A 12,949-nucleotide genomic window follows, 5' to 3' on the forward strand; every position below is an offset into this window, starting at 1 on the left:
TGTCCCCCAAACGCACCTCAAACCCTCCCCTAGTCATATGACGTTGTCACATGCATATGGAGAACGGAAATCAGCCATAACCACCAAAACAAGCCCTTTCTTCGAACCAAAACAAAGAAATCTTCCTTTGGGTCCTTCACGCTCATCGTCCCTTCCGGCTCCTTTCTTCACGGAATCCTTTTGTTTACAAGTGACGTAGGCGTTTCGATTTCTTACCTGGGAACCTTGCACCCTACCCCGAACTAGGCCATTCTGCTTGTCATCGGACAACTCTCGGCGGCCGGACTGTAGGTTTATCAACTTACGATCATCTCAGAACGCATCTAGTTCGTTTATCGAGGATTTACTGTAATCGAGAAGATAAGAACCCTTGATTGCGCCATGCCTCATTCTTCTACCGAGGAACTGAAACGAATTTTCTTGTCTTAATTTTATACTTGCGCGTAATTTTATCACGTTCATTTGATACCTACTGTTTTTTTTCGACGATTCCTAAAAGATCATTCATACTAACTTCGTTATAACAAACCTCCGTCCCGCGAACATCATCGTAATAACGAGGGTCTACTGTAGTGCAATAATGCTAAACATGTGGAATTAAATTATTATTAATAAACAGTGTAAAGTAGTTATTTATATCTAAATATACTACAATAATATACTATATGTAATAATATATCTAAATATACTACAAATATTTCCAAAATAATTCAGGAAGGTTGAGAAATTCAATTTTTCGGATATCTGGGGCAAGAATGCTAAAAACTATGAAAAAGATACTTGCACGAAACAACACATATCGATGGATTTATATCTTGAGTAAATACAGGAAATTCAAAATTAATTCAGAGACAGGTTGAAAAATAAAATAGATCATAAATTCAATCCGAGAACACCTACATAGCAACCAAATATATAAAAATGAACACTATGAAGTGCCGGATTTATATCTTAACCCATTCCCACACAGCAGAGGAATATTCCATGAATATGCTTAGAATATTCTCAAAGGGATATTGGAATATTCCTACAATATTCTCAGAATATCCCAATAATATTCCTGGTATATTCTATGCGTCCGCCCTTACACATATCCCAGGAATGTTCCCGTAGGAATACTCCAGGAATATTCCCAGCATAGTTCAGGAATATTCCCGGGATATTCTTATAGGAATATTCCTGGGATATTTAAGGAATATTCTCAGCCTAGTCCAGGAATATTCCCACCCTAGTAGCAATTGATATCCATACAATATCTATAATATCCAATTTTCATCCAACAATATTGCTTTGATATCCACATAATATCCCAATACATTTAATTAAATCCCAAGCATGTTGATAACTAAAAGCTTCCAAATATTTGGATGAATTAGCAATAAAACAGACTCAAATAAGGCAAATTATTTTGATTTCTATATAGCTGTTAGTTTGCCGTTGGTGACACATTGAGTACATGCAACATCAGGAGTTCCCCAGATCAAATGAGCCATTATATCTTTTTTTCGGAATTCTTCTATTTTTGCAAATAATTATTTTTTATTATAACGTAAAGTATGTAATGTACTAAAATATTGATTAAAATTTGTAGAATTCATTAAATTTAAAGAGCAATCAGTAAGTAAATGAATATTGTACTATTGGCACACACTAATCGTCTGGCTGCTACAAACTCAGAATCTTCGTCAAGAATTTTTTTGTCACAAACAATATTGTGGCCAACCTCGTCTTTCCTCACTGCATTTATTCCGTTATGTGCTATATTATGGCAATTTTAGTGACTATAAGGGTAGTTGCTCAAATCGAAACATGAAGCTTGTACATGGTGGAAGGGCTCCATAATATCAAAAACAGACACTTAGTTACTTCCACAAAGTATTTATAAAAAATTCTATTATTTGACCAGTTTCGGCTGTTACACCATTATCAAGTACCTACAGGAAATATAAAACAACCAGTCAAGTAATAGAAATTCCTAGAATATAGAAATACTCCTATAATAATATTCCTAGAAATACTATGTTTATATACTGCACAAGTGACAGTGTCTGTTATTGATAATTGGTAGTGGCTCCTTCACTTTTTTCTAGAAGAAACATAGCACTATTACTGAATGAAAATATATCTGACTGATGGTTGATCTAATTGTAACTTCGAATTTACAAATAGGTGCAATTTACCAAAATTTGATAATAAGTTATTTATGAATTATCATGCCAACTCAAAGAATAATGCATTCTTTTTGTCGAGCATATAATCAAAAGAACCTTACTTTCCTTTGGACAGTTCCCATAGAATGCGAAGAGGGCCAATTGAGCTCTATTTTCCCTCACACTACAAGGTATGCTTTAGTTATAATTGGGAAAAATCCCATTTCTGACAAAAGAATCAGTAGAAAATAGCTCGAAAAAATTTTTCAAAATACAGCAAGTGATTTCTTAGAACTTCAATAACTTTTGCCAGGCCAACTATGTACTACCCTTTCCCCTAAACTCAAAGAGGTATCAGTTTTTTTCAGATGCTCCTCCATAGGCAGAATATTCTTCCTAAGGAAGATATTATTCACCACAGATTAAAACCAAATCTTACTGGTTTTCCCCTCGTAAATGTTAATAAATAATGGAATGGCGGCCAAAATATGGCATCACCTTCTCTTCAATAGATAATTTATGAGAAAATGCATCAAACTGTAGATATATTCGGTTGAGCTCACAAAGTATGGACGTATCTTAGAAAACTTATCCCCCTTGCCCAAACTTCTGCTTCCAGCCTGGCGTAAGAACATTTTAGCTTCCACAAAATGCTTCCGGGACATCATACAATGGGAACGTCTTTATCAGCATCCTTGCTTCAGCAATATTTTTAGGTAAGGTGTGATAACCAATAAACATCAGAACGGAAGAAAGACCACGCTATTGCAATATTTTCTGAGAATTTCATGCACTCTGATCACTGGCGATAGTGAGCAACTTAGGCTGAAAATGTGAGTTCAGGTCATTTGGAGGGAACAATTGTTCAACAGACAACCACGGTTATAGAAAAAGCAGATGGAAAAGAACATCAACCCTTCTATGTACCATAATACCCAGTGTTCAAACTATCTATTTGAGCCAATATACCAAGAAATATTTTTCTTGGAATCCCAGTGCATCCATCGTAACTCATAGTTCTAAAAAATTTCTCTCCAAATTATCTGTGCTCTAATTTGGAGCCTGACCAGCTCATTACGGCGTCCATCGGCGTCGGGTTATCCCCGCCCAGCCTAACTATGCTTTTCTCCCTTGCACTCCCCTCCCTTTGAATCCTAGTCAACAACACCACGTAACTACGACTTTACTATGATCTCTTTCCTAACCCTCACATACTCTCTTGCTTTCAGCATACCTGTCGACTGTGGTAAACTCTTACCATAGGATGCCAGCATATCTTGGAATTGCAGACGCTTACAGAAATCATTGTATTTTCTAGACAACTCTGAGGCAAAGTTTTTATGCATCTTTTATGTTTAGGTCACAGAAACTTCTCTTTATAGTGAAAGTAAATGCTGATTTAATCTTGCTTGATACGTGAAGTTAAAAATATCAAACACAGTCACAAATCCGTGAAAACTCACCACCTGCCAAACATCCTAATGCAGACCCTTCAGCACTTATGTAGATGTAGGACTAAAATATTGTATAATTTCCTCAAATAAAAGTTTCACCATAAAAATGTAACATATTCTTGATAAGCTTTTTATTTTTCAGTCCCAAAAGAAATACTCTTAATGACTTCCGCCACGGTGCACTGTTGCCCTAAATTACTGGAGTCCTCAAATGTTGTGTGAATGCAACACTTCATTTATTCTTAAATAATTTGAAAACAACTAAGTTAAATTTGCCCAATTTATTGCAACGGCCTAGAATAAAAATGCATCATTGCATTTGCAGAGAGATATAGAACAAAAGTTATGAAATTTCTTCTATAGAAAAATTCATAACATTTTAAAAAGCATTGAACTACTTATGTTAAAAATATGAACTACATATCATCAACAAATACAGAGAAAAAAAATAGCAAAATTTGCGTTTCGTTCACTGGGAAGAATTGGGTTCAGTAGGTAAAAATACAATTTAAATCCAAGTGTTTTCAGCAACAGGTTTGAAAAGAAATGTTTCAGAATTATAATTTGGAGCGAAAATAATTGAGACTGAAATACTAAGATTGGACATGGTAAACCATCTTAAGTAAAAAAAAACATGATAATCCACATCAATTCAGTAAAACATTGGGAAACGATATCTTTCATAAATTCAATCAGAAAACACAAAAATAGCAAACTTAAATATTAATAGAAAACTATGCACATGGGTGAATTAATACATAGGGTAGGTAAAACAAGAAATTGCAAATTAATTCTGTGAAAGGTTGAGAAATGAATTCAGAAAATCAAAGGCACTATAAAACTGAAAATTTAAATACTACACTGAAAACCATGAATTCATTTCACCTGAGAAAGTAAAAGCACACGAAATTCAAAATTAACGCCGGTAGAGTTTGAAAAAAGAAATTTTCAAAAACTCAGTTTTCAATTGGAAAAAACGTAAAACTACCAATGATGTGTATTGAAAAAGATCACCGTGAATTTGTGAATTTATATCATGAAAAGACTAGTATAGTAGGTCAAAAATAAAATAATAGGCCATCTCCAGTTTCCTCTTCTGCCAGTGTCCTTGTTTCTCTGGTCTTTTATTTCCATTTGTCTCATTCAGACGTCTTCTTTAACTTTCTTCTTATTGGTAATTCTCTCTTTTTCTCCCCATGTGGTGGTATCTTCAATATCTTTTGTGGCTAAGATTCATCCACCATTCTTTTTGCAAGAAAAAAACTGCAGTCGGTACATACTTTTTATTTTTCTCATATTTTTTATTTTCTAAAAAAATATTATCCCATCCATTCATAGAGAGCACATGTAACATGCACAAGTGTAGAAAAATAACAAACTTTTGGGCAATGTTCAAAACAAATAGCTCTTGTGCCATTTGGGTACACAAAAGACAACAAACATAACATGTTTAAAATAACAAAACAGAGTGGTAATTATCATTCATCTTCATTGAACTTCACCAACACAGCATTCTTTTTTACGTTGTCTCCAACTTTGTACATCACTTTTTTCACAGTTCCATCACCTTGAGCACGAATAACATGCTGTAGAGAAAGGAATGAACATTAATAATTGATTAATTAAAGCAAAAATATTTTTAAAAGTTGTTAATTTAAAAATTAAGCATTTTAAATTCAAAATAGACTCTATAACCCTCCAACTGCACATCTAGTGGGTTTCAGAGAGTAGGCAATGATTCTCTGCACATACCACACTAACCTTTATACTGAAAGTTTTTGTTTTATCTTGTGTTCAAGAGTTCTCTTTCAAGTCACGCTCAAGATAAAACAATTACTAGCTCAAGGAAATACATAGTGTTCTAAATTTTTGGGAAAAGTTATAAAAAAATCACCAGCATTTTGAAGTAAGCGATTCCAAAAAGTTCTTAGGTGCTCAAGATAACATACAAAATTCAGCGGAAATATGTACATGTGTACTATCGTTTTCATTAATATGAAGACACCCACTAGTCCCACTTAACTAATGGGGTTGAGTCGGTGAAAACTTGTAAGGCACATAAAGCAGCCTGCATCATTTGCCTTCATGGCATTAAGAGCCGGCAAGATGAATGCGGATGGGACCAATCTACCGAAGCTGGAGTCAGATACCAGGGGCAAAAGGCCTGGTGGATTTCAGATTTATCCTGGAATGAATGCACCAAGGAAACCCACATTCACTACCCGTCGGAGCATTTTCTTTCTGGCCCCATGGCGAGGTTTTTCCTCCCTTTATTTGGACTCATCATTTATGCCTCAATTATGCATTTGCGCTTTGGAGCCAACTCATATCTATTCTGTGCACGGTAGATGTGGTAAGGTTCTGGGAGGGCTTGAGTCCAAAGGTATATCTCCGAATATAGTCCCCCTCTGAATATAGTCCCCCCCCCCCCAATTTTGAGACCTCAGTTTTGGGAAAAAATTTTAAATGTAAAGGAAGGCAATTTTTCTGTGGTTAGCAAGTTAAGATTCTAGATTCGATAAAAACTATTATTTTCTGTGAAGATTAAGAACAAATCTGTTCACATATTTTCCATCACAACAAAATAACTATACCTAAAACATGTTGTGATCCATTGCATGTATCAGTAATTTATAGTTCCTTAACCAGATGTAATGAAGAAATGAGAAAATTTTTTAAGTATCCAAGGCTATTGTATTTTTTAAACCTTCACAAATTATTAATATTTTTGATTTCCAAATGACTACAGACAATGTCAATATATAAGCTTTAATTTAAAGCCCATAAACAGTATTGCATTTGGCCCTGAAACTTCCTTAGATCCAGTGTAACACACCCATCAAGTCATCACAAATCCAAGTGACCTGAAGAATTTAGGAAATCTAAATAAAATTGTGTTAAATAAATTATAAATATTATAAAAATATTGCCATCAAATGCCTGCTAAGCAAAATAATTAAACTACAGGACTTACAAATATCAAAGTAATAAAATTAAGAAATAAACTTTTTCCAACAAACATTAAAACTGAAAAAAATTATATCAATTTTCAATGCCTCGTCGCGAATCATTGCATAAGTTACACAAAGAGCTTCTGCTCTGCATTTGCGCACAAATTCGACGATATTTTCCTCTAATTCTTTGAATCTGCCGCACCGAGACCCCCGAAATGACTTCCGCGATGTATTAGCGCTTTGCAAGCGCTGTAAATACTATGATTTACGGCGTATTCTGCAACGGCTATTTTTAAATTGGCATCAAAACTCTGTCTTTGATGGCCTCTAATCTGCCGCAGGATTGATCCTCATCTCTCTACTTGATCCATCACCTCACTGTTGAACGTAAAATTATTTTTAATAAAGAAAATATCGCGGAAATAATTGCGAAACGTTATGCGACGTAATTTATCGATCCTACTTACCCTGGCGAATTGAAGATAATCCTCAATAAATTGATCACACTTTCGATGCTGAGTCGCTGTATTTCGATCAAATGCAGTAATGCCGGTGCTTCTGGTTTAAAGTTGTCGATTATTGCGCCTTTTCAGAAACAAATGCATCACCTATAGCGCATTCTTGTCCTGCGAAGGCGGTAAAGGCAGTGGTTGTAAACACGAACCGCACGGGCACATGGACGTATAGTAGCTACCTACGCAATGAAATGCTAAATCGTCACGAAAGGTTCACTTTATCTGTTTATTTTTCGCAATTATTTAAATCATGTAATTAATAAATGAGCGACGGGTACATATACTATTGATTCAATTCTAGTGTTCGATTAATGTAATGATAGTGTGTGTTTAGTTTTCATTTTAATTATTTACTGTTTTGCGTCATTAAGGTAGTTTGAGCGAGATAGATCCGTAGTCACAACAGCGACTGTATCTTCTCAAACTTTACAAGTATCAAGAGTTTTTAAGGTTTTCGATACAATTTTATAATTTTTTGTCGGGAAAATATTTGCATCAGTTGCTTATTTTTCTCGGTAATGAACAAAATATACGTATTTTAAACTCTATCTTGACTTATTACCAAAGGTACCAACGGTACTTTTAGTAATATAATACAAAGTTTCCTTAATATAGTATGGACTTAATCCCGACTTGGAGTACGATATCCTGGCATCTGAAATGTTCAAACATAAAACTATAAGGGTTACTTATATTAGAAAGCTATATTAAAGCATTGTATCGCTAGAAATGACATATGTCAAAGAGACGTTCGACTTGGCAACAACGTCAAATTTCTTAGGTTGGTGCGGCTCTCAACTAGCAACTAGAAATTCAGATAAACAAGTGAATGGCTTGAAGCGTTACAGGAGAGCAGAGATTTCGGTGTTGAAATATACTTTAGAAAGTCGAGTATTTCTCTAACTTTTTAGTGAAATATGCCAGTTTTTCAGCCTTCTCTGCTTTAACGATGAAGTCATCCACTAGTAAAGCGGGGCGGTTTGTGCGGAAGAAGGAATTTACGAAGGGACAGAAGAGTTCTTCTCGAACGTTCAGTGAATATAGGTAAGTGCTCTAGTAAATAACTCATTGCGAATTTAAGAATGGAAGTATGTTATTAGCTGAAAATGAATTTTTTATTTCATTTATAGTGTGCGTCCTGTCATGTGTTGGGAATGAGCAAATGAATCGGGTTTTGGCAACCCTAATTATTCCGTCTGTCGCCAATTCCACTTGGAAAAGGTAGGAGCGATCTGTGGGGTCAAAGGTTGAAGATGCAATCGAGTACGGAAGCTGTGGAGGTGGAGAAGCTTCTCACTTTGGCCTTAACACCGTAAGTTTCACCGCGTCAGTTTAAAAAATGAGACTATAAGTAGTAGCGTTATTGGTCCCCCGAAACCCAATGTGAAAGTTAATTCATTTTTTTTAATGTGCCTTGTGGTTGCATTACGTTCTTTCATATCTCTTGGAAATATTCAGTCGGTGTGCTTTTTATTTCCATGTACATTGCATTCCAAGAACATTACCAGTAGTAGGTCCAATATATAAACTAAAGTTTAGGAAATGCAGAGGCTTTAATTTTTTTGATGATTACTTTGTTCAAGTGTAATTTTAAATTAGTTTTATTTAATTTTTTATTGTCCTTCAATGTAATTTGTTATTGGTTCCTTTGGATGAAATCATTATTGATTAAGTGACTGTTGACTGGAATTTGGTGATGTGAGCTATGTAAAGTGTTTGATATTTAGAACCAGAGAATTACCACAGATTTGCTGTTTTTAACATAGAAAATCAATAATTGCTGGATTGTGTTAATGTGGATTATAAGTTGATTAATTATGGTAATCTGTTATCAGGTCATAGGATTAGAAGTCTATCTAACATATATTTTCAACTGTAGTATCCATATCTTAAGTATTTATTCAGCAATTGATGGCAATCTAATTTCTCCTTGATTATTATTCCTTAGTCATTGTTTCTTAAAGAGGTTAAGTACTCAGCACAGCCCGTTTACGGGTGTGCTCAGTGTTGCAACTATTACTCTATGTCATAATTTTACATGCTACTTATTTATCTAAGACTTTCAATATTTTTCGTGGATCAAAAACTTTTTCTTGATTTCTTAAAGGGATTACCTGTCTCCTCTAACAGCTATTTGCATGTGCTTGCCAGAAGAGGAGTATTAGTTATAATTCAATCAGCTTTGTTTCCGTGGCCATACCCTTTCCACTTATGATGTTCATCCTTCTCTCACAACCTGTTTTTTTATGCAATGTGAAGAAATGTTTTCTCTGTCGTTAATTTTTTAAAAGTCAAGGCTGTACATACTAATTGCATACCCTTATTCATTTCAAATTCCTAATGTTGCATTGAGTGAATGCTCATGATCACATTGAACTTATCTTTCCAAAAGAATTGCATATAATCATATTTTACTAGTGGAAATAATATTGCAGGAAAATGTTCCTATCCATCGACATCATCTCCCTGTTGTTCTTGATGGTTCTGTCCTGATTGTGGTTGCTTTCCTACATTTATCATAATTACAACCTACTTCACTATATCTGGTATGATGTTGGGCACAATATGGTGGTCTTTAATATTAGTACAATTAAAAAGACATTGCAATATTTCCACTGAGTCTTATTATGACAACAACAATTGATAATGTTGTTTGTAGCAATGAAACGCGTTTTGTCATAATAAAACTCAGTGGAAATATTGCAATTTATAATTTTAGTAATACTTCATTATACATACTGATTAATGTTCTAGTTAGGCTAATGAGTTCCAAAGTGGCAAAATGTATTTGTGTCACATTAACCAATGATAGGGTATAAGTGTCTGACACATATACAATGTCCTCCCTAATGTTGAATCAAGAACATCATAAGTTAAGGGGTAGATTACCTCCAATGTTATCATACTATTTCTATTCCTTAGTTTTAATTCCACCCAGTCACAGAAATCTAATTGCAGTGCATTGGCTAATTAATATGTGGCCCCTCATTCAGTATACATAATTTATTTCAGTGGCATGACTCCCAGTGAAGAGTCTCCTATGCAGTGCAATGATGGAGCTGAGGTAGATATCATTGCCTCTTATGATTATGGATGGCAGAAGAAAGGCAATGGGTAATCATACGACAGTAAATCTGGTAAATTCCATAATATTTTCTGGGAAATAAATTATGCATAAATTGTTCCTCTTTATTATGTTAACAGTTAAAATGTCTTTCTTTTTACATTCACAGGGCATGGGTCTGTCATTGATTACCACTCCAAAAAATTACTTGCGTATGATGTATGCAGGACTATCTGTACAATGTGTAGAAGACACAGAAGGTGGCAATGTTACAAACCCTGTGGAGTGTTATTTCAAGCTTAATGAATTCCCAAATGGCTACAGCTGGCATTAATATGGAGAAGCTGGTGGAAATACTCAGTATATGTGGAACTGAGGGAATAAGATTAAGTACACATGGGAGAGAGTATCAATGGTAAGCCCCATGTTACCATCCAAAGGAGAATAGAGTTTCACTAGTCTATTGAGGCTATTAGTAAATATTTTGAGGAGTTGAGAAAACTTAAAGAGTATGATAAATAAATAAGATGATGAATAAAAAGAGAAAATTAAAAAGAGTAAGACTGATAAATTATCTTATGCCTTATGTATAGCATGGTTTAAATGTACATAGTAGCAATGGTCATACTGTAAAGTCTATTAGAGATTTTTTAGCTTCTTTAAGATTCTCCCCACGTCCTCTGGCTTGTGGTAACAGGTGTCTCCTGAGTATTTTAACTAGTATCTTCAGGTTTGCTGCAAGGGTCTAAAGGCTTGCGTGACATAATATTGGGCAATTTTTCCATGTTTTCTTTTGGGTGATTATCTTGTATACTGGTTAATGCGTCAACGCCTTTGAGTGAGAATGTCTCTTTAGAAACTCCCTCCTGAATTGTTAGTGGGATTTTGTCGATAGGGCTGATCAATTTCTTTGCACACCTTGATTGGCAAGAAAATTATGCTGTCCCTCCCAAGGGATTGTTGTTAAAAGGGTAGCAAGGATTTTATTATTATTTGCATCGGTGAAAGTTACTTTTAAAGTACTGTTTAACTAATTGCCATCTAATTACTGAAAGTCATTGTGTTCCACTCTATGTATATAAATATCTTTATATATAAAATTAACCTGAAAATGTCCACCAGCTACTCCATATTATGTATAAATAAGGTTAAGGCAAATCTGGTGGTCTCCATGTTCAATGCTATTGGCTCCTGAAGTTAAGCACAATCAAGATCAGCTTACATAGCTAACATTGGTAACATATTCCCTTTCGTATTATATCTTTTGCTCTTACAATGACTTCGGGAACAACCTAAGTTGCTTCACAGGGACTGTAACTTGCCTCCTTACTGTAGCCTTAATTTTTTCTTATATTCTGCTAGAGTGGGGCACATGGCATATGCAGTGTTGAATGCTAACAAAGAAATGTTTCTTTTTAAGACTAGCCTCTGCCCATCTTCAAAATTTACTGTGAATGCCTGAAGTGTATTTTTTAACACTGATTTGAAGGAAAAAATCCCACTACTACATTGGAAATATGAGGGAACATTATCAAAGCAAGTTAGAGTGATAAGACAGCAGAGAAATACCTCATATACAAACAAACAAAGTATATTGTAGCCAATTTAATGTCTCTTGGGAGCCCTGGCTCTCCTTTTTATGTTCTTAGCCAACACTCAGTGAAACTGAAATGTGTATTGCTACATTTATGTAACATTGTAGAGTGCTTTTCTGTAAATATTTTGTAATTTTTGTTATGTATTAATAATAAATATGTATACCAGAAGTATAGTAATATATCATTTTTTGTCTGAATCCTTCCTACAAACCCTAAGTTGGTAACTATGTGCATATATTTCCAGAATAGGGCCTTGAGATGAAAAGCAGAATATTGAAATTGTATCCAGTTTAACTAAAGGTAAGGGGTATTGCAGTAGGCATCAAGGTGAATGGCAAGCTTCATTTAGAATAGTGTTATGGAGATTTTAGTGGTTGAAGCACAATATTGTGATTTTTTAGCTTTTAGTATTTCTGTAATGATGTAAGCATTTGGTGTGAATTTCTTGTTCCTAAGGGATTGTTGTAAGGAAATGGCAAGATGCACTTCCTTTGAGACTCAATATGACTGTTATTGGAAGATTAATTTATATTTCGGCAACGTTCTATCTAAAGATTACATTCCTTTGATTGCTTCGTGGTTAGTAGTCAGCTCTGCATTCATAGGTAATTTAAAATCGATGTCGACCAATGTTAATATATTCGGAGGGCTGGTTATACATTCATTTTTTTCGATAGGTTTCCTCAAATTCGGTTAAGGCAACAAGATTTAGTAGGTTTTATGCATTGTGGGATGAATTCTGATTTCCAAAAGGGAGATTATTCAACAGAATTTTACCATAAACGAAATGTGTTGTTTGACTTAAGTGTAAACGCATGACTACACTCATAATATCTCGCCATGAATCCTGTCCTTTCGTTTATGTAAGGTTCGGACTGCGTTGACTTAAATATGAAAAGTACTTGTCAATAACTACCTGTTAACGTTGTTCAATAGGTTTCACGCACGGCTCATACCTAAAAGATGGTTTGAGCCACTCGATTTCATCACAAATAGCAAGTTCATTAATGCTGATGGAGAATCGTACTTGTGAAAGTAAATACGCAGACACATTTAGTATGCGTAAAATCGGTAATATCTTTCCTCCCAAAGTATGCCAAATAATATTTACGTACACATAAGAAATCTCTTCATTCGAAGTTTACAGAAACCCAAATAGTATCAGGAATCACGAATCTCATATTTCACTTCCCAATGTCCACCACGAAGTAATT

General features: G+C 34.7%; 1 protein-coding gene and 1 long non-coding RNA gene across 2 annotated transcripts in view; one reads left to right on the top strand and one right to left on the bottom strand.

Annotated features, from left to right (window-relative positions):
- Positions 1 to 4,872: 4,872 nt before the first annotated feature.
- Positions 4,873 to 12,949, bottom strand: part of LOC124157891 (methylcrotonoyl-CoA carboxylase subunit alpha, mitochondrial) — a 39,721-nt gene continuing 31,644 nt past the window's right edge. Inside the window, exon 12 of the mRNA XM_046532957.1 lies at positions 4,873 to 5,190. Within this exon, the coding sequence (XP_046388913.1) occupies positions 5,083 to 5,190 (108 nt within the window). The 3' untranslated portion in view covers positions 4,873 to 5,082. The remainder of the gene's footprint in view (positions 5,191 to 12,949) is intronic.
- On the top strand, positions 7,892 to 11,903 carry LOC124157892. Its single transcript, XR_006864665.1, has 4 exons — positions 7,892 to 8,117; positions 8,204 to 8,385; positions 10,086 to 10,210; positions 10,307 to 11,903. It is a non-coding gene; the product is annotated as an uncharacterized LOC124157892 (long non-coding RNA).

Source organism: Ischnura elegans, chromosome 4 (genome assembly GCF_921293095.1).
Source record: "Ischnura elegans chromosome 4, ioIscEleg1.1, whole genome shotgun sequence".
Taxonomy (NCBI): Eukaryota; Metazoa; Arthropoda; class Insecta; order Odonata; family Coenagrionidae; genus Ischnura; species Ischnura elegans.